Genomic DNA, 22,722 nt, shown 5'->3' with positions numbered 1-22,722 from the left:
ATGTAAAATTTCATCAACACAAGAAGGTATGGGAGTTTTCCCAATGTCAACCCTAGGGGGGTGTCGTTGGTGTTTTGCTTCTTTACATATTTTACAATTAGTAATTATTTCTTTTAATTTTTTTCGAATGTCAGGAAAAAAGTTGTCTCGGAGCACTTGTTGTGTGTTCTCGCGCAAGGATCGATGAGCTCGATTATGTTCTACAGCGAAAATTTCCTGTTGGTCATTTGAATTATAGATATCTATCACAATTTTTTCCGTGCGAAAAAATTTGGTAGATGGAAAGGCTGTAACTATATCATTTTGAATTAAAGCTAAAACGTTTAGTTCGCAATAAATTCCATTGATAACGTTAGGATTAATAACTTCCTTAAGTATTTTTAATAAATAATTTCTATCACAAAAAGATATTTCATGTCTGAAATTTGTTTAAAAACTATTTTCCTAACTATTTTATTCTCTTGGCCTTCAGTCACGATAAGCTGGTTCCTAAAGCAGTTTATAGGATTTGTTACAGTTCGAATAGTTTTTGTCAAAGATTCTTCACTATGGGCAGTTATCAATGATACAGAATCATTTGAGTGCTCTATTGCATTAATATACTGTCTAGATTAGGCATCCGCAACATGATTTTCTTTTCCTGGCTTATAGTGAAATGTCGGCGAAAATTCTTCCACAAAAGCTTTCCACCTTTTCATTTTTGTGTTGGGATTCTTTTCACAGATGGCGAAAGTAAGAGGCTGGTGGTCTGTGAAAATGTTAAGCTGCCTGACACCGTACAAATAATTACGAAGTTTTCCCAAAGCCCAAACTATGGCGAGAAGCTTTCGCTCGTTTGTCGCATAGTTCTCTTCGGTTCTAGTCAATGTTCTGGAAATCATGGACCACATAAAGCATACGACGATGCATCAGTGGTCAAATCAAATGGCTTTGTGAAGTCAGGATAAAGCAGCAGAACATCCTCTGAAGCCAGAATGTTTTTTATTCGATTAAAAACCTGAATGGCTTCTTCATCTAATTCAATAGAAATATTCTTTGGCTGTTTGGCACTAACATTACCATTTTCCCCTCGCAAAAATTTTGTTAACGGCTTCGTAATTTGGGCATAATCCCGAACAAATCTTCGATAATACCCCGATAGTCCTAAAAAGGAACGTAAGCTACGCAAAGTGTTTGGAGTTTCATATTCAATAATGCACTTGACTTTTTCTGGACACGTCTTGATGCCCTGCTTTGAAGCTGTAAAGCCCAAAAATTCAACTTCCTGCCTGAAAAATTTTGACTTTTCTGGAGAAACGCTCATATTGGCCTCAAAGAGCTTGAATAAAATCTGACCTAAATTTGCAATAATAACCGTAGTATCCGTAATCGGGTATTTGTCACTGGTTGTTTTTGCATTTAACTTCTTAAAATCAACGACAAGGCGCATTTTCTGACTTCCATCCTCATTGAAGCCCTTCTTATTAACAACCCAAATTGGGTTATTGTAAGGTGACTGAGATGGCCTTATGATTCCGGCATAAAGAAGATCAGAAACTTCTTTGTTGACAAACTGCGCAGTTGCCATTGGATAGGGATAAGCCCTGGAATAGACTGGCTCATTGTCAGTTGTTTTTCATTGACTAATTGGAATCTGCAAATACTTTTTGTCGGTTTGATATAATATCGTCAAATTGTTTGCGGACATCCGTCGGTACAAATTAATTGTCAATAAAAATATGATTTACGTTTCTACAGAATAAATATAAAAGTTTCTCCTCTCGACCTTCATAGTCAATAACACATTTTTTTAAATCAAGATGTGCGCCTATTTCGCGCAAGAAGTCGAATCCAATGATGCCATCAAACCTATCGAGGCGAGGAAGAATGAAAAAAGTTGTATTTTTATTGAATAAATGCATTACGAATTTAAATCTAATCTCGTCTGAGCCATGTAAAGATTTAACAGTAAAATAATTTTTTACTGACTTGACTCCTTTCAGATAACTCATGTTTTTGATATAATTTTTGGCGGCACCTGTATCAATTAAAAATCTTACTTGCTTCCCTCCTAATGTTCTGCATATATACGGTAGGAGGGACCTATCTCTAAAAAAATTTATTTCATCCATATTCTCAAGGCCATCATATTCATCTCTCTCATAATTACATGAAAGAGTTTCGTTGTCTAAATAGGTTTCATCCTCGTTATGATGTCCATAAGGAAACGTATCTTGTTGTGTTGGCTGATTCTGAACTAAATTATTTACTCTTTGTATTTTTGAAATTGGTTGCTGTATTGAATCGTTATTTTTTATAAAAGGTTTATTGCGGGAATATCTGTCTGAAGACCTGGTCTTTTTAATTGTGGTCTATTGTTCGCATAATTATTGTTAAATATTGTTAAATCCATTATTAGAAGGGTTTTGAGTGGGCTTAATTTGGTTTTATTGAGTTGAATGTCTGTAGCGTGAAGTTGAAGGATCTATTTCCATTGGTTGTGCTTTGGGATTTTGCTCTAACTCATGTTTGGGGAATGGAATGAATCATGTTTATAGCTTTGTTGAAAAGAAGCTTTATTTGGTCGATCAGTGTAGCTAGAAAAAGAGTTTGCGAACATATAACGAGTTTGATTGGCCTCTAATTCCCGTGCAAGTGCTAATGCAGACGGCATATCTACAGGCCTTAAAGAGAATAGAATATCACACATTGGTGACCCGGAAATAAATGTTCTTAGGGCATCTTGCCTATACTTTTCATTCAGAGACGCGATTGAATCGTTGTTACCTTCATGTGTCATCTTAGTTTTATTGATAATTAACGTAAGCTTCTTTTCGACTGAATCATAAAATTCAACTATAGACGATGATCCCTGTTTTAAAGTTGACATTTCCTGTTAAATAAGATTAATAGGCCTCTTATCAGCATAAGTAAAATCTTATATAAAAGCGCGTGGACTGAATCCACAACTCGAATTGAATATTTTAAAACTAAAAACTCTGAATACTAAAGGTAATAATTCAATATTATTTATATATTATTATCAGAAAATGAAACTTGTATATTTTTCTTAGGAAATTTTAGCGCTTTTTAATTTGTTTTTTTTTTTTGTATTATTATTATTATTATTGTTATTATTATTATTATTATTATTATTATTATTATTATTATTATTATTATTATTATTATTATTATTATTATTATTATTATTATTATTATTATTATTATTATTATTATTATTATTATTATTATTATTATTATTATTATTATTATTATTATTATTAATATTATTATTATTATTATTATTATTATTATTATTATTATTATTATTATTATTATTATTATTGTTGTTATTACTATTATTATTATTGTTATTATTATTATTATTATTATTATTATTATTATTATTATTATTATTATTATTATTATTATTATTATTATTATTATTATTATTATTATTATTATTATTATTATTATTATTATTATTATTATTATTATTATTATTATTATTATTATTATTATTATTATTATCATTATTATTATTATTATTATTATTATTATTATTATTATTATTATCATTATTAGTAGTACCCGTGGCATGATGGTTAGTGCGTTGGACTGTCATGCAAGGGGTCTTGGGTTCAATCCCTGCCTGTGCCACCTTAATTTAAAAAAAAAATTAATTTTCGGGGTACTGCCTCTTGCGAGGAATTGACAAATCCTTCAAGAGTAATTCTTGTCATGAAAAAGTGCTTTCTCAAAACTAGCCGTTTGGATTCGGCCTAAAATTGTAGGTCCCTTCCATTCCTGACAACAGTACTCGCACACAGGAATGGTTGAGAGTTGTAAGTCACTAGGCCCTGGTTCACAACGGACTGTTGCGCCACCCCATTTGATTTGATTATCATTATTATTATTTTTATTATCATTATTATTATTTTTATGATCATTATTATTATAATAATAATACAAGTTGACCAAGTGGCCTCCACCAACTTGTTAGTGCGCAACTGGAGCTAGGAAGCGAATTAGGTGTTCACACAGGTAGCAGAACTTTTTATATTTTGTCGTATTTCTATGTCATTTTCAAAAACAAGAACATTAATACGCTATTGTTATATCCGATGTATTCAATGATTGAATAATTGAATTATTAGAAATGATTTGTTCATATTTTGTATTAGCTCTATTTAACTATTCCAGGACCCACGGTGGCGTCGCAGGAACTTTCATGCCAGAGGTTTTGCGTTCAAACACAACCTGAGAAGTTTTTTTTGTTCAGATTCGCTATATATACAGTTGTGTTCATAAAAATAGCAGTTCACTCCAAATAAAACAAAAAGGCCTTCAATATTACCGTTACAAAATATTTCATTAAACTTCTAATAACAAACTAAATTATTTTATTCATAATAACAGAAAATAAGTATTATTGATTTTTTATCGTTAGCTTTGTCACAGTAAAAACCGTTTTTTAAATATATGGATGTTCATAAAAATAACAGTACATGAAAAAGTAGTAGAAAGAAATAAGAAAAACTGTAATGAGTTATATAAAACTATACGAATAATGTTAGCTTATAATTAGTACTTTGTTGCATAACCATTGTTTTTTATGACTGCTTCGCATCTACATACGTAGCATCGAGTTTACTAAAACCTGACACCTCTCGATTGGTAGCGTTCCATAATTCACGCAATGCTTCTCACAATTCTTTCGAATTCTTGGGTTTTGCTTTATGAACTGCGTTCTTAACATCCCTCCACTAATTTTCGATGGGGTTAAGGTCGGGGGATTGAGCGGGCCACTCCATAACGGATAACTTCTTTTGCATTTTTTGACGTATACTGTGGCTCATAGTCTTTCTGGTACAGACAAATCAACGGAATTTCCTCTTCAGCATGGTAACATAACCTCCTCGATAATTTTCGGGTCTACCACGATATCTAGAAATCAATTATATAGAAAGTAAAAATCTCGAATATGAAAATCTCGAAAACAAAAATCTAGAATGGAAAAAATCTCGAAAACAAAAATCTAGAAAATAAAATCTCGAAATGCCAAAATCTAGAAAAAAAAAATCTCGAATGCAAAAATCCAGAAATTCGCGCGAATTTTAAACCTTGTCTCAAAAATTCAAACATTCATTCTGGATAACTTACTTCTCCTTAACAAACTTAAAATTGAAAATTAAAGTTATCAATCATACAATTGCACATTGCTACTCATGCAACTATTTTTCTTGCTCAGAAAATAAAATATTGGGTAAACTGATGTATTTATGTGTTATTGAGTTTTAACTGTTAAAAATACAAAAAAAAAAAATCTCGAATTTTTATTTTTTTTCGAGATTTTTTTCTAGATAGAGTCTTTCGAGATTTTTGTTAATTCTGGATTTTTGTGGATTCGAGATTTTTGCGTTCTAGATTATTTTTTTTTTGTTTTCGGGATTTTCGGCATTCGAGATTTTTGGCATTCTAGATTTCTTCATGATCCCATAATTTTCACATATTCGTTTGCTTCAATTATACCCCAAATGGGATAAATAGGCCCGACCCCGTAGTATGAAAAACTAGCTCATATCATAATTTTTTCTCCACTGTTTTTATGCTGACTATTTTTGCTGAGCAGCCTAGGATATCTTGAATGTATTGGTAGGTTTTTCCTTCCAAACGCAGTTTTAGAATAAGTTTTCGAATTTCTTCGGTCCATTCTAATGTTTATTGTTTATATGTTAGTATGTTACAAATACTTAAAACTTTAAATAGTGAAATATTTACTTATCGAAAAATAAAAAAATCGAACTTTTTAACATTTTTTACTTGTAAAATCCAGAGCACTGCTATTTTTATGAACAATCTATATCCAGAGAGTTTGAAATAATGTGTGTTAACCGGGAAAAGTAGAGTATAACTTCAAGCTAAGAGTCCATAATATGAAAACGAAAGACCGTTAGATGCAAGTAATATGTTAATTTATTTTGTAAGAATTTCCGTCATTTAAATAATTGACAATTTAATAAATATGATTTAAAATCATGAAAAATAAATATAAAAATAAACCAGCATGATGTAATGGTTGGTTTATCAGAAGATGACCATTACACCTTGTCTTGACGCATATTTTCTCGAATAAATCGAGAATACATATAATATCAGTTGTCAGTGAACCTTTCTTTGGGGAAGGTTGCCCCTGTGTTGTGCGTCTCCGTTCTGTCTGTGCTCGTTCTTTTTATTTTTATTGTTCGTAATCGTGTCGTAGAGCAGTTTTTTTTATCATCATCTTTATTCAATTACAATTAAACATATACACAAACAGTTCTATAATCAAACAAAAATAACAATAATTTACCATAACCAAAAAGAAACACATATTAATATTAGTGGTTGCAAAAAAAAAAACAATAGTGCAAACAAGTTGCACAGCCTAGTTTATGTATCAATTACAATTGGAATTGGTGCATTTGCTAATCTGTGTTTCAGCAGATTATTTGAATTGAATTTACTGTTTTGCATCACAGGGTCGGATCGGTTCACGTCACTGCTAAGGCATAAAACTAGCAGTGAAGGGTATTGATAATTATTCTGTGTTTCAATTCAGTGAATTTTATTTTTCATCTCTATCTGTATTGGTTTTAGACATTTTTTTTTTATTTTGCAATAATTTTACAATTCAGAGTAGATTATTGTAATATTCGTGGGCTAAGGTCAAATTTTTTGTTGGCATACCGTCATACTGTTTCATACAGGCCAGCTGTTTTGGCACTAAGTGAAACCCAAGTAGGTGAGGATTCCGATCCTGCTGAATTTTTTATTCATAGGTATAGATTGGTGCATTGGACGGAGTGTGTGCAGAAATCTTCGCTGAGTTGAACCACCTAACTCAGCTTGTCAACGAACCCACCCGAATATCGGACGTTGAAGGTCGAGCAGAAAACACTCTTGACTTGTTTCTTACCTCTGACCCTGATAAGTACACTGTTAGTGTTCTATCTCCTCTAGGCACATCTGACCATTGTGTTATATCAGCAAATTTCTCGTGTCAAAACTGTTCAATTAAAGAAAGAGCTCCTAAGAGAACCGTTTGGCAATACGAGAAAGCCAACTGGAACGGCCTCAATAATTACTTCAGAATCTTTAACTGGTCACTATGCTTCCTCGATAGTGACGTTGACGCCACCGCTGATATGATCACAAGTTTAATTCTCCTGGGAATGAGAACTTTTATACCAAACAGGGTTAAAAGTATCAGACCCAAGGAAAATGCTTGGTTTGATGCGAGCTGTAAAGAGGATATTAGTGCCAAAGAGGTTAGTTTCCGTTGCTATAAAGCCAACCGTACTGAGGAAAGCCGGAAAAAGTTCAAACAAGCCAGGAAGGCCTGCAACGCCCATATTCGACGAACCAAATTTTACCGCAAAAAATACTGCAATGTCCCCAAGGCAGTACAAAATTTTGGTCATTTATAAAAAAACATGAGGAATTCTTCTTCGGTTCCTACGCTCGTTGACACTCTTTTTGTTAGTTCTTTAGAGAAAGCTAATCTCTTTGCTAGGCAGTTCGCCGCCAATTCTACGCTGCCAGTGAGTGTTATGACTCCGCCTGTACTTGAGCGAGTTAGTGATTCTATGGGACCAATCTTTTTTCGCACTCGTACTGTGGCAAGATTCCTAAGAAATCTAAACACACTTAAATCTGCTGGTCCGGATGGTATCCCCGCTATTGTTCTGAAGAGGTGTTCTTCAACGCTGGCAAAACCACTGCCTAAGCTTTTTCATCTGTCCTACTTCTCAGGTCTCGTCCGAGTGGATGGAAAACGGCATTTGTCCAGCCTATTCCCAAAAAAGGCGAATCTTCCTCATTCTCTAACTACCGACTGATTGCACTTACGTCCCTTCTTTCCAAGGTCATGGAAACGCTGATTAATTATCAGCTCTTAATGACTGACACACGGCTTTCGTAGCAATAGGTCCACTGGTGATCTCATGGTTCATCTCACCGAACAGTGGAGCAAATCTTTGTTTACATTGTTTTGGAGAAAGCAAGATTATTGCACTTGATATTTCAAAAGCATTTGATAGGGTTTGGCATCAGGCTCTCTTATCGAAAATGCGTGCTTTCGGTTTTCATGAATCCCTGCTTCATTGGATTAGTAATTACCTTTAGGATCGTTGAATACAAGTAATATTGGATGGATTCAAGTCTGAAAACCATAAAATAAATGCTGGTGTGCCCCAGGGCTCTGTTTTATCTCCAACACTCTTCCTCATTTTTATTAATGATCTTCTGTCTGCAACATCTAATGCAATACATTGTTTCGCTGACGATAGTACTCTTAACTTTTCATATTCGTTTTCAGGCCCACATCCCTCTTCTTAGGACTGCAACGACAAAATAATATGATAAGCTCATTAAATTTCGATCTAAACAGCATTGTTCAATGGGGATTAAAAACGGAATATAATGCTTCGAAAACCCAATGCTGTCTTGTATCGTTAAAGCGAGATATACCCCCATTGCCATTATCCATGGATGGCACTTGCATCAATGAGACTGAACACCTCGATATTCTCGGTATGTGTGTCACCAACCACCTCTTGTGGAATGATCACATATGCGATGTCGCCAAAAATGCCGCAAGGTGTTTGGGTTTCCTTAGGCGATGCAAGAAATATTTCACCCCTTCTGATCTGGCTGTTATCTACAAGACTTACATACGTTCAAAGTTTGAGTATAACTCCCATCTCTGGGCTGGTGCTCCTGCAACTTACTTAAGCCTCTTGGATAGTATTGAACGTAGAGCATTTAAATTGATAGATGATAATATCATCATAAGATCATTTTCTTCGCTTGAAAATCGTCGTAAGGTCTCTTGTCTGATCATTTTTTACCGTTATTTTAACGGCTTATGCTCTAGTGAAATAGCCAGTTGCATTCCTCCCCTTAAACAGTTCAACCGTAATACTCGCGCTTCTAGGAATGCTCAACCCCTTTCTCCTCTTCCTAGTGCTCACACTGTGCCTCTGCATAATAAGGGTAGTAATATCCCCTTGAGTGTGTGTTTATTATAAAAAAAAATATGAACTACATAGAGCTACTGTGAATTATATGGTTTGTACAAGTCTTCAGAGAAGATAAATTGTAGCTATTTTTATTTCCTTGCTATGGGACATTTAAAGATGAATTGTTTGACTGTTAACAGTCGAATTGTTATTTCCTGAACACCGTTTAATTTAATAAATATGATTTAAAATCATGAAAAATGAATATAAAAAATATACCAGCATATGCGTTTCGCCCTGATGTAATGGTTGGGCTCATCAGAAGATGACCATTACACCTTGTCTTGACGCATATATAAAAAAAAATTAGATCTTTTTTAATTTTCTGGTTCGAGGAAGTGAATAGGTTATAATTCTTCCAATTAAAAAATAAAAAAAGTTCTATTATAATAGCTTGAATTATCAATTTTGTATCACTTCCTCGAACAATAAAACTGAAATTAAGTTAAAATTTTCTTTACAAATAACTCGACGAAAGTACTTACAATGACGTCGATAAAAAGAGCACACAAATGTGGGTAGGTTAAGTCAGTTGCACTGAACTGAACATGAGCAGATGAATAAAAAAATGTCCGTGGTTACAATTTGCGAAGCAACGCGAGCACGGGTCGGCTAGTAGTTGATAGTTCCAAGTCACAAAGCAAGCCCTGGTTTCTACGAGCTATAACGCCACCTTATTTATTTATTCTTATTTCTATTTTAAACTTTGATGATCTCATGGATAGAATAGAAGTGCCTTTTATTAAAAAAATTATAGGTCAACTATGATTTCATCGTTTTATTACTTTTATTCACACTTTTTAATATTTAAAGAACATATGTTTAAACATCTTGCTTAGCCAATTTTTTTTTAATTAAACGTAGTATAAGTACAAATTACAATTAATTTGATTTCATTTCATCATAAAATGTCTTTATTCATTGTGTTAGTATTTTTTTGTTCTTATGCATTAAAAGTTAAATATTTTTCTTTGCAGCTCATAAAGCTCACCGAGAAGATCTGGAAAGTTCACTTTGGCTTCTAGAGAAAATTCTTTCGCTGTTGCCAGAACTGATAGCTCGAAGATGGCAATGCCATTCATTAAGTCGAATAATTGCAAAGCTTTTGCATTTTGGAAACAGTCCGTGGCTTCGAAAAGAAGGCATAAGGTTAGTTCTTTTTTTTAAGTTTAAACCCACTAGCTGAACTATTTAAATGATTTAGATATTTTATACTTTGGTACCAAGTGTTGGCGGAAAATGCGCCCAGCTATGTACATAAGATGTTTGAAGACATTTTCCCTGGTTTGACAGTTCCTCAAAATGTCATATCAGCTCCAGTTGGGGAATTCGATTTTTCTGATATGTTTAGCCATCCAAACATGAAAGTGGGAATTGGAACTTCAGTATTTCACGATATGATGCATGATCCTGTTCACAATTCCGAAATAGTCCCACTTTTTCCACCTTCATCAAATGACAAGATTGGCCATTTCGACCCTATTGATAGCCTTGAGACTTTTCTACGTTGTATTGTTCAAGCAACTAACTTCATTAAATGGCGAGACAATTGTTTTGAAAAGGATTGCAAATCTTTTGTATTTTTAATAAATCGTTTTAAGAATGTATTTATACCTGTATTCTGTCCGGATTTTGATAATAACTATACAATATATGCACCAAAATTGGTACTTCCTTCAATGCGCGCAGCTAGTAAAAAGGACGACGTTATGTCATCGTGTGTTGTTGTCCTCATAAATTGGATTTCTCGATTCGTTCATGAAAAAAAGATGCACAGCAAGGAAGAAGATATTTGTTTTCAAAATACCGAGCACACGCTCCACATGTCAGATCATAGGTGTATAGCCTATCTTCAGCATAAAATTGTCCGAGATGCTTTATATTCAACACAAAGTAATATTAATTTTATACATGAAGTATTTAGACAAGGATTTCTTTTGGGATTTACAACAAAATCACATATAGATGCAATTCGAATTTCTGTTGCGGTATATCGAGATTGGATGACAAGCAAATATCCACCTCCATTTATGTTAGAGCCAATCGAAGGTAATAATTACAATAATAATTGTAGCTCTATGGATTCATTACAAAAAATGATATCAAATAATACTCGGGTATCAAAACACGGCATTCAGGCAGGTCTCCAAAATGTGATACAAGTATTCGTAACCAATGCAGCAAATGTTTTCCTGGTGTATACAAATAACTTGAATATAGTATTTCCTTCATCTCATAGAGAATTTCAATCAACACCCCTTAATGAACAGACAGACATATGTAAAAAAGTTCTTAATGTTTATCGGACCATGGTAATGAACACAAAAATGGAACCAAAAACATGGGAACAATTGTTGCTAGTGCTACTACAAGTTACTTCAATTGTTTTTAATCAAAAACTAATGGGTTCGAAGTCTCCCTTAGGAAGTCGTTTGGGTCAGGCGATATTTCAAACGCTTATTGTTACCTGGATCAGAGCACATACAAATGTGCCTATTAGTGTTCATCTATGGGATCGATTTTTAAATGTTCTTACTCCGTTGACCTCTAAGGAAGCACTTATCAACGAATGGGAAAAGACAATGCAAACATTGACACGCGTGCTTGGGCGATATGTTTACAAACTAAATTTGCAAGATCTCCCACTAGAACGTTTGGCAGACAGTAAAAACAAACGACGTAAAATAACTAGCTTATGGCAAAGTGAAATTAAGGAACGCAGCTCAAGATCTTCACATGAATTAAATGAACGAAATGAAGAGATTTTAGAAGATACACAAAAAAATAGATATGAATCCAATTCTGAGTTTGCAAGCCAAATTATAGCAACCAAACCAACTCTTACCCGCTGTTACAGCGAGGGAAGCATCTTTTTATCAAACAAAAATGGACTTAGTGAGCAACAAAAAAAACGATACACTTTTGTCAAACCGTTAAGTTATAACCAATCTCTTAGTGCATTACTTGATCAAGCAAATGTGCATATAAGTTTTGAAAAAATTAATTTCAAAAATGAAGACAATGTAAATGTTCTTAAAAGCTGCATGTTGAGACGAGCTATTTCCTTAAACTCTTTTTATTTTAAAAATTCATTTTATATAACAAAATATAGAGATGCCGATAGTTTGCAAGATTCGCGCAGTCCTTCCCCATCTGCTTCAAGTGGTATAGACGGTGGATCTATTAAAGACTCTCCGATGCAGATCGATGTCTTAGTAGCTGATACGTCGAGCATCGAAGATAACACTTGTACAGCCACATCTGAAAACAAATCGATAATTCTTGGTGGTTATGTAAGTGGATGGTTACCTGGTACGGCAGCAATTATGTGGAGACGAATTCTTGGTTCATTGGGAGACATAAATCTCATTTTCCGGCCGGAGTTACATGCTCAAGTTTTTAAATATTTGGTGGAAATGACAAGAAATTTAATAAAAATAATGCATAATCAAGGAGTCTCAGAAAATAATCTCAACACTCCACCTCCCCCTTTACTTATCCCACCAATTGGTATTTCAAGTACTTGGTGCTATGGTGCACAACTTCTTGGTCATGAATATAAGAAAGGACAGCTTTCAGCAATTAAAATACTTTGCATGCTAGCGATTCATGGTTCGAATGATAGGAAAAACCACATGTCGCTATTTTATAATTTACTTCATAAAGTTTTAACTGGCGAAGATCGCGAAAAAGTGTCATGTTTAATTAAATGTTTAGAAGGAACACGTTTTTTAAGTGTACAACTAACGGGTCATACGCTTCTCTTGGTAGACATTGTACATGCATCAGCTGTGCTTATAACATCGAATGATCCAAATCGTAGCACCCCGCGTAGTGAAGCTGTAACTCTGCTGGGATCTTTACTATGCTATCCGTCATCAGCAATTCCTAGTCCAGTTATTCAACCATCTATGGAGCAAATAAAATTGATGGAGTGTCCAGATCTGCATGATCATATACTAAATATAATGCTACGATGTGCACGTCGCGAGCTTTCGTCGAAAGGAAGGTGTATAGCTTTTGGACAGCTTGGACAATGGATATATTTGGAATTAAATAAGCCAGGTAAATGGAAGAACCAATTCAAGCAATCAACATATAAATGTTCGACTCAGTTGGGTGATGTATATTCGACTCAATTGGGTGACGTAAAGCATTCCATAGCATTGAACCCGAAGATTAAAGAAGTAATTCAAGTGCTTCTGCAAGCTTTGCATTTTAAACACCGAACTATAGCAGTTGTAGCGGCTGGGTCACTTAAATTGTTTAGTGAGCAGAGTCGAAAACTCTTTCAGATTGATAACCTACCCCATTTTATTATTATATCACTATGTAAAGCTCTTGAAGTGCAGGACATTCTGAAATCGGAAAAAGTAACTATGTCCACTATAATGATGTGTCTTGGAGAATTTTGTATGTCTTTGCCTGTGCAGTTTTTGCTTGAATCAGTTAAAAAAGGAAGTTGTTTAATAATTGTGGTTTTGCGAGTACTGTTTAATATTCTATTAGGAGAACAACGAGAAAGTACTATCAATATTCTTAACTCCGATACCGACTTCGATGAAAATATACTTATAGATGATATATTTGATAGTAAATTGCAAAACGAAATAAATATTAAAAAATCACTACAGAGGAACGCGTTGTCTATACGAACCTGTGCTAAATCTGTAATAATGCACTTGGTAGCTTGCTTAGGTCACTTTCCACCGTCCATTGGAGCTTCACGTCTGAGTTCTCTAGTAGAAGAACAAGATGATACATACATGAACAAAATAGACGATAGTGAGAATCTAAAAGAATCTGATAATTTTTTGACGTCAGAAGCTCACCAAACTCAATGTTTTGAGATTTTTATACTCAATCCTGGACTTATTGGTAGTTTCATAGAACTACCTGGCCTAAAAATACATGCTGCTGAAATTATTTCTGGTCTACCAACAGTCGAAAAACAAGTTCGTGTATTACTCAGGGATCTTAATGGAAAATCGTGCTGGGAAGCTTCAAAACTATACAGTGACCCGAGAAAATTGCAAAACAGTTTGACTTTCTCACAAAATATTCAATCAAATTCAAACAAAACTCTGAATGGTGAATATAAAGATCTTTTTTACTTGTTGACACCATCCAATAAGGAAGTCATATCTATTTCTCGGCACACTATACGTCATCGAACATGTTTTAAATTGCCTATTGCGACACATCTTCCCTCCGATTTTGACCAGCTAGGAGATGTGAGTATACATACAATTTTCTTTTTCTTTATTATATTTATCTAACATATTATTATTATATATTGGTGGAAATATTTATTTTGATGAGTAGTCGTCTGAATAAAAAGTTCCCAATTTAAAATTAACTTAATGAATTCAATTTAAAAGAGAAAAAATATTCTTTTTTTAACGTGTACACATTTCAGGTCCTAAAAGTATTTTTCAATGCTTATTGTCATTTTTTAAGCTGCCTGTTTTTACTAAAGAACTGTTGGAATATGTTTTATTTAAAAAATCCAAAGCTCGTTGAATCATTTGTCTAGTTTTTTCTTCATTTTTGTTTTGCTTACTCTGTATTTTCTTGATATTCGAGTTAACATCTAGGATTTTTTTACTTAAACTAATAATGAGTTTAAACCTTTTGCCAATATATAGAAGGTAGAGTTACGGATGTACAACTCTTATTGTTCAACTCTGTTTGGGTTGATTTTACTCCACGCGCTTGACAGATCTCCCCTCGTTTATGTGGGAGGAGCAATTTTATAAAACCTTACTTGAAATATTTAAAAACCATGACAATATTTTCAATTATAAATTATACCTCTTTCAAAAGCATGAGTTTTACACTTCAGATTTATAGTTAAATACAATTTTGTCAATCAATAATTCTTGAAATAATTGACTTCAAGTCAAAATAAATTAAAAAAATCACTGTGAGTTTAAACAAACAACGAAAATTATAACATTTTTGGTTTTCAAGTTTTCGAGATGATTGAAACATATACAATAGAAAAATAAACCCAGGAAATTCGTAATTAAAAAAGAATATGCATATAAAAGCTTATTGGGAGCCCAAGCAGGGGCTTAATACAGTGAAACTGGTTATTTAGTGTTTTTGTTTTGTACGCAGAATGCTCCTATTTGTGCATTGATTTTCTCGTCTTGTTAAAATATTTTGCTTTATTTTTATGTGTTGAACGTATGTTAGCCTTGTCAATGAATTCATCGTCTGGACTAGTGCCACTGTGAAGTTCTTTAAGTTCGCCATTGATGGTTATGAGCCGAGGTTGTTTTAGCGGTTTTGAGGGATAAAATTGTTTTTTTTTTCAGCAGCCTGTTCTGATTCTAAAGATTTTTTATAGCGTTAGACGTATCGGTTATGTCAATATATCCTCCTTTGATAAGGTTCCTTCCTTCATAACTCGTAGAACTGGAAAATATTTTATCAACACTGTCGTGAGTTATGAAACTGTTTCCAAAACCAATAACAATAAAGCTCTGCCAAGCATAATAAGAATAACTTTAATATTAAATGCACACCAAGTGGATGTCCTAAAACCAATGTAAACAAAAATTGTTTACATTGTTGGGGGCAGCAAACGAGAGAGGGGGGCACAGGTGTTTTCACTAAGGCGCCTTTCCTTATCCCGACGGCAGCGGAGGAATTCCCGAGATGGAATCAACGGTGGCGTCTACAGTTCCAGTAAGGTTTAACTACTTAGTGAACACCTTATAGGGCTTCTACGACTTATTCGGAGCCCAGGCCTATAAGGAGCGGTTTATACGGCTCCCCGTTATACTAAGGATCTGGCCCTCCAGGTTGGGGGTTGTGCCGTCGCACAGTGCGGCGACTAGTGGAAAAAAATCAAAAAAAAAATTTGCCAAAAATGTGGAGCAAGTATGCCAAATTCAAGGTAATTAGTCTGAGTGAATGAATCAACAGTTAATTTATGATAAAGTTCAATCTTCTGTCGTCAGAGATGCTCAGAAGATCAATAAAAAAAAAACAAAAAATGAGAGTAAGATTTTTCGTTAATGCTCAAAAGAGCATTTGTTGAAGAAAAAAAGAACATATGATATTTTTTTTGCTAGATTCATATTCAGGAGAGAAAATATTATTATTCTAACTGCATTATTTTTTTTTTGCATGTAAATTTATATTTTTTTTGAGAGTCCAAATCTAAGCTTCTTTGTGCGTGTTAAGTACTAACTTCGATAAGCTATATATTTTTGGAGGGGTCCGATGGGAAAAAAGTGTTTTTATTTAAAGAAAGTACACAATTATACCTTTTAAAAAAAGTAAGATTTTTTTGCAGCAGCCTGCGCTTTCTCTTGCAACAAGTGTTTGTTTACAAGTATTTTTTACAGAATGTGTTCAAATAGGGAGCTTTTTGATGTTTGGTTTTCCAACTCAACAGCCCGTGTGCGTGATGTTTTGGAGTTTATGGAGTTAAAACTAAATATACAATCAAATTTAGAGCCTGAAGATCAAGAAATCGTAGAAAAACACGCATCAACAATTTGCTCGGAAATAAATAAACGTTGGCAAAGTTGCCACAGAAAACGTGATAGGTTTTTAAAAAAGAATAAAGACTGGCTTGACAATTTTCACTCCTTTCCCCAAAACATCCTAACTCTAATGAGTGCATCGACAAGCCAAGACCTTAGTAATAAGCGCGTTTTTTTATTTTTTTTTTTTCGAGTTTTATAATTACAAGTTCCTGAATTAAATCATTTATACAAAAGTAGGCGTGGCAGGGGGCGGATATGGTCGACACCATTTTATATTTTTGAGCTCGATCATCAAAATTCTACAGTTTTATTCAAATCGTGCATGTCGTTTTCTAGATATAAATAATCATATTAAGAAGTGGGCGTAGCAGGGGGCGTGAAAATTTTGCTAAACTTTGTAAAACTTGTTGTTATTACATTTGCAATAAACTTTGTATGCAAACTCAGCTTAGTTTTTGAAAATTGATTTTTTTCCATCATCTCCATACAATCGAACGCACTGTGCGTCGGGGTGACTTCCTGACCACTTACAAATCTCCTGGTTGCGAAGCACCAACAAGCCTCGGATACGGACGGATTTACTGTTGACAACCTATGCAAACGTATTAAGGACATTGAACTTCGGATATGCACGTGGAATGTTAGGTCCCTTAACTACTATAAAGCAGACATCACCGCCATCCAGGAAATGCGATGGGATGGGCCGGGCAAAAAGAGGATGAAAATTGCGACTTTTACTATGGCGACTGCTAAAGAGAAAACCAACAGCGCTTATTTGGATGCGGGTTTGTAATTTGATCCAGACTTAAGCAAGAATTCTGCTAAAGATCTATAGGTGCATTAATGAGCGCTTCATGACCATCCGCATCAAGGCTAAATTCGGCAACATAAGCCTGATATGCGTGCACGCCCCCACAGAAGAGAAGGAAAACAATACCAAAGATATGTTTTTCGAGTTCTTAGACAAAACATATGAGCAGCGGTTTTAATTGATCTCCAGATCAATCTACCGTCAACCAGACTGACCATATTGCGATCGACGCCAGCCACGTGTTATGAATGTTCATAATAACGTTGGCATCGTATTCTTCATGCCGTCATCTAGATTTTAAGTATTTTTATATGTATAAGTTATTATTAAGTTAGAGACATAAGAATAGAAAATAAAGATATAGTCATTGTTTTGACATGAACGGAGAGTGTTTGTTTTAATCATAACTGGCGCAGTCGCGAAAAGAAGAACCGAAAACGAAACAACCCAAAAAAGAAAATTGTTTGAACACAGTGGAAACGAAGCGGTTTAAGTAAGATTTACAAATCGTGAAGAAACGAAGCTTAAGAAAATTTGTTTTTTGCAATTATGTCCCTATCTCTACTATTGAATTAAACAATTGGAAGATTTGAGAAACAAAAGAACAAACAAAAAAAAACCCAAATGTTAAACATTTTTTTTTAAATTAGCGATTTAGCAGACTAAAAATCAGTCAATGCAAATAAATAGAAAAAAAGTGAAGTGAATTTTAATAAACAAGAAGACAGTTCATAAAAAAACAATGGCTCAATCAAGAACAACTACAACAGTGTATAGTTATGCTGACACAATTAGTTGTACAGCATTCAAGATCATCAACCAGAATCCAAAAAGAGTTGGAATTAATTCCAGTTTTCAAAGGAGAACCAGGAGAATTACCGTCATTCATTTACATCATCAACAAAAAAATACAAGACTTGAATGGTGAAACAGAGAGGAAGACAGCCTTTGTAATAATATACCTCTATAAAATTTCTAGAGCAGCGAAGAACCTTCTAAAAATCAACCCACCAGAAACCTAACGTGGAAAGAATTCGAGGAAAGGCTGAAAAATCATTACACCACATGACATTCACCAATGAGATTATGTCTTTAAAGGTAAACACTTTTTTAGAGCTTAATGATAAGTAAGCTGAGATAGCTGAAAAAATTGCAGAATATGCTTCAGATAGAACGACGATGGCAGATGTTTTTAGTGGCATAGCTATTCAGAGGGTAAAAGCTATAGTGTCAGGTTCCTTAGGTTATTACATTATGAATAAAACTAATTTAAGTGAAATTAGAAGCATCGTTGCATATTTTATAGGACAGGATTATACAAATTTAAATTTTAAGTTCATGAATAGTAAAGAAGAAGTTCAAGAAAAAAATCTCTTTGAATAAAAGAAGCCCAAGTATTCAAATTCGAATTACAACAGGAAAGACGAAAAACTTCCAAGTAGTAATAGGAGAACTGGTAGCTAAAGTAACACATATATTAAAGGGAATTCTTTCAACGACCGAAACTCAAAGCACACGACAAATAGTAATAGACAAAAAAATCAATCTGTTATAAGTATAAACAGCAAAATAACACAGTCCGATCATATGTCAGTTGACGCTTTAAGTGTCGACGCTGATGTTAATATAGTGGATGATTCGTTTTTTACAAACTAGCTTCGGAAGACAATATCATTCTCAGATTAACTTTACAGAATACAAAATATACTGCTATGGTAGATACTGGATCAACAATCAGCTTATTAAATGAAACGACATGCTAAATTGACTATACGATTCTGAACTCAGATCCCACACTTATTACAACCATGCAAAGCGAAGTAAATAGACCCAATAGAATAGTAGCTACAGTTTTTCCCGAAGAATTTATGTATCCGTGTGATTCAAGAATGAAGTGGATAGCTATGGGTATTGAAAACCATATGACCTAATCTTAGGTATGGATTGGATGAATAAAAACCTAAGGCAGATAAAGTTAGAGACTCAGGAGATAATTATGACAAATGGAGTGAGCATTCCTTTTTTGGCAAAAACAATTTTACAAGAAATCAATGTACTTGAAAAAAGCAGAGTGCAAGACATTCCGTTAGATCATCTTAATGAATCTGAGAGGGGGGTAATTGAAGCAGTCATAAAAGAGTTTAGGAGTTTTCTATATAAAGATGGTGATGTGTTGACCAAAACAAATGAAATCCGAAACACAACGAATAACCAAATTAATTCCAGAATATATCGTTATCCGAAAATCAATGAACTGGAAGTGAGGAAACAGATGGAAGAGATGGAGAAAAATGTCATTATAAGGATAAGCAAAAGCAGATACACAGCATCAAAAAAATTGCACGTACATCTAGCTGTTTAGTGAAAAAATGTACATACTTTAACATAAATACTTATTATATATTTATTTTTTCATTAATTATTTTCATTATTATGATAGAACTAAAAACAAAATAAAATTCAGTTACATAGACTTTATAGAAATAAGAAAACAATAACAAAAAGGGAAGAAATTAAATTAACATACAAAAATTGCACATACACTTTAAAGTTTAATAGTTAACTGCTTCGGTTAGTACATAGTATGGTAGGTAATCTTTTGCCTTCATTACATTCATTAAACGGTTTTTCATGGACAAAACTAGTTTTGAAGTCACTTCCGCTTTCAGTTGATTTTTGCTTCTTATTAACGATTCTCGGATTTTCTTTTTCAAATAATCCCAAAGATGTTCGATGGGATTTAGATCTGGGGATTGAGGAGGATGAGGCAACTGCGATTTCACTTTATACAACAGCCATTCTTTCACAAGCTTTGAGGAATGCTTAGGGTCGTTGTCTTGTACTATTGCAAAGTCCTCGCTTAAGCCTATTTTATTGGCGCTGGCTTTTAAGTTGTCTTTCAGTATTTGCAGGTAAAGCATTTTATCCATCGTTTATTGTTTGTGGGTTAAGTGATATTTCATGACTTACTGTGATTTCTGCAGCTATCTTAGGAGCACTTATTTTTGGGTCAACTTTCACCATTTTTACTACTTTGCGTTCAATTTAGTCGTTTAAATTTTTTTTCGACCTCTTCCTGGGGCAATTTTGAAGCTTTTGTTTTTTTTTAATAATTTTTTATTATTTTTTTATAATTTTTTTAACGCAAAAAAAAACTTTCAGTCAGATCAATTTAACATAACAGACTGAGACTGAGTAGGATCCATCCTGATGATCGTATAATTTTTTCGCTTGTATATTATTATTTCTTTTAAACAAATTGCATAATTTTTGTAGCATAAGCAAGTTAATAACTTGTATTGAATTTTATACAATCGTTTGTATTTCTAAGAATTACTTTGAAACAGATTTTATAATTTTTGTAGCATAAGCAATTTATAAATGTATAAATACAGATGAATAAAATAAAATTGGCCCTAATAAGTCAACCACGAAACCTAAAGTGTGTTTTTTTTAATCGTATAGCAATACACACGTTAACTTACATACAGCTCTTGTTTCAAAAATTTCACATTATTTGTATATTTATTGAAATAATAATAATTTGATGTTTTTGTTTGAGTAATTTGTTATTAATAAACATGATATCGTTTTTCTAGCTTCTACAGTACGTGGGATTTTTTAGTCCGGAATGCTTAATTAACTCTTCAACTCAAATAAATATTCCTGGAATTAGCCCGTTAGGATGCCAACTTGAGGCACACACAATATCAATATTACTTAATCAACGTTCAATTGAACAGGAATTTGAAACAAGTTTACACAGATCTGAAAACTTTGTAGAACGGAAGATACATCAAGAGTTTACCCATTTACCTGAACAGTCTTTAAAGGATTGCGAAATAACAAACATTTATAAAGCAAATTATCCATTCCAGTTATGCCGTTTGCTATCTACTCATTTGGGATTTATTGGATGGGAACATAGAAGTCGTACACATTTACTTCAGAAAAGTGATAAATTAAAACGAGAGTTACGAAATGTGGATATGCAAAAGTGCAGAGACACTCATAAAGTAGCGGTTTTGTATGTCGCCAGTGGACAGGAAGATAAAAACAGTATACTTAAAAACACGTGTGGCAGTAGTGCTTACGAAAGTTTTGTGTCGGCGCTTGGTTGGGAAATCGACTTGGAAACCCACAATGGTTTTTTGGGGGGGCTACCTCGTCAAGGGTGCGGAGCTACAGCTCCTTACTTTGCAACTCCTTTTGTTGAAGTCATATACCATGCAGCAACTCGAATGCCAAGTGATACTACTGAAGCCTTACTGACAAAAACAAGGCATTTAGGAAACGACGAGGTTCATATAGTTTGGAGTGAACACCATCGGGAATATCGTCGAGATATTTTACCAACAGAGTTCTGTGATGTTCTAATCGTTGTATATCCACTAAAAAATTTTTTGTTTCGAGTAACAGTAAATTGGAAACCAGATATACCTTGGTTTGGTCCTTTAGCAAACGAGAGTATTGTAAACGGTTCCTGTTTAGCAATATTAGTTCGAGAAACAGCAATAAACGCTAGCCGTTCTAAGAGATCGTCATTATCTCTATATCAGCAGTAGTAAGAAAATCGTATTTACCCTTATTTCAGATTGATCTTTATATTATTCTATAGCTATGAGGAGAGAAACCGTTCCCTTGAAAACGTATCAACCCTCTACAAAGAAAATTCAACGTTTGAAGAGTTTGCCAGTCGAGTTTACAATACAAATTCAATTCCATTCTTAGGAGAAAGTGGTATAAGTACAGGATCTGAACAGTTTGCAACATCTCTAATTGATAGAAATAACGAAACAGGTAATTTTTGCATGTGTATTAAGATATAAGCAATATCTGTGTAAGGTCTGAGGTAAAACTGCTTAAAACAATTCAACTGTAACAATATAACACTTTTTTAAGTGTTGAGTTTAAGTACGTTCTTTGAATTAAATAAATTATTTAATAATACACTTTTGTAAGTGTCGATATGTATAAATTGATACACTTGATTTAAGAAAAGAAAAAAGATTTCCGTGGGTTAGGCTTTATTTAGAAAATTTTGATTACTAAAAACTAGCTCTACTACTACTACAATGCTCGGCATTACTTCTTCTTTATATTAATTTTTAGAAATAATATAATTAAAAATAAAGTGAAATAAAATTCAATAGGGTACTGTCTAATCAATTTTACTGCACCTTCGCCTGTCTAAAAAAAAGTTTCAAGTTTTTTTTTTGTTTAATGAGTTAATTTTCTTTTGATAAGATATATTTTTTTTAGACAAAATAACTTAAATAGAAGTTTAGATTCAAAAATTATTTTTCTTAAATTTATTTATCAAGATTAAAAAGTCATAAGTTTTAAGTTTTTTTTCAAAACTTAT

General features: G+C 33.5%; 1 protein-coding gene across 1 annotated transcript in view; it reads left to right on the top strand.

The window, feature by feature from the left end:
- The window catches only part of LOC129940233 (probable Rho GTPase-activating protein CG5521), a 55,990-nt gene that overhangs the window by 32,147 nt on the left and 1,121 nt on the right, over window positions 1-22,722 (top strand). Inside the window, exons 4-7 of the mRNA XM_056048496.1 lie at window positions 10,019-10,190; window positions 10,246-14,275; window positions 20,957-21,921; window positions 21,976-22,157. Of these exons, the coding sequence (XP_055904471.1) occupies window positions 10,019-10,190; window positions 10,246-14,275; window positions 20,957-21,921; window positions 21,976-22,157 (5,349 nt within the window). The remainder of the gene's footprint in view (window positions 1-10,018; window positions 10,191-10,245; window positions 14,276-20,956; window positions 21,922-21,975; window positions 22,158-22,722) is intronic.

This window comes from Eupeodes corollae, chromosome 1 (assembly GCF_945859685.1).
Source record: "Eupeodes corollae chromosome 1, idEupCoro1.1, whole genome shotgun sequence".
Lineage (NCBI taxonomy): Eukaryota > Metazoa > Arthropoda > Insecta > Diptera > Syrphidae > Eupeodes > Eupeodes corollae.
Note: the sequence above shows the minus strand (reverse complement) of the source record. Positions and strands in the feature narration are given on the sequence as shown.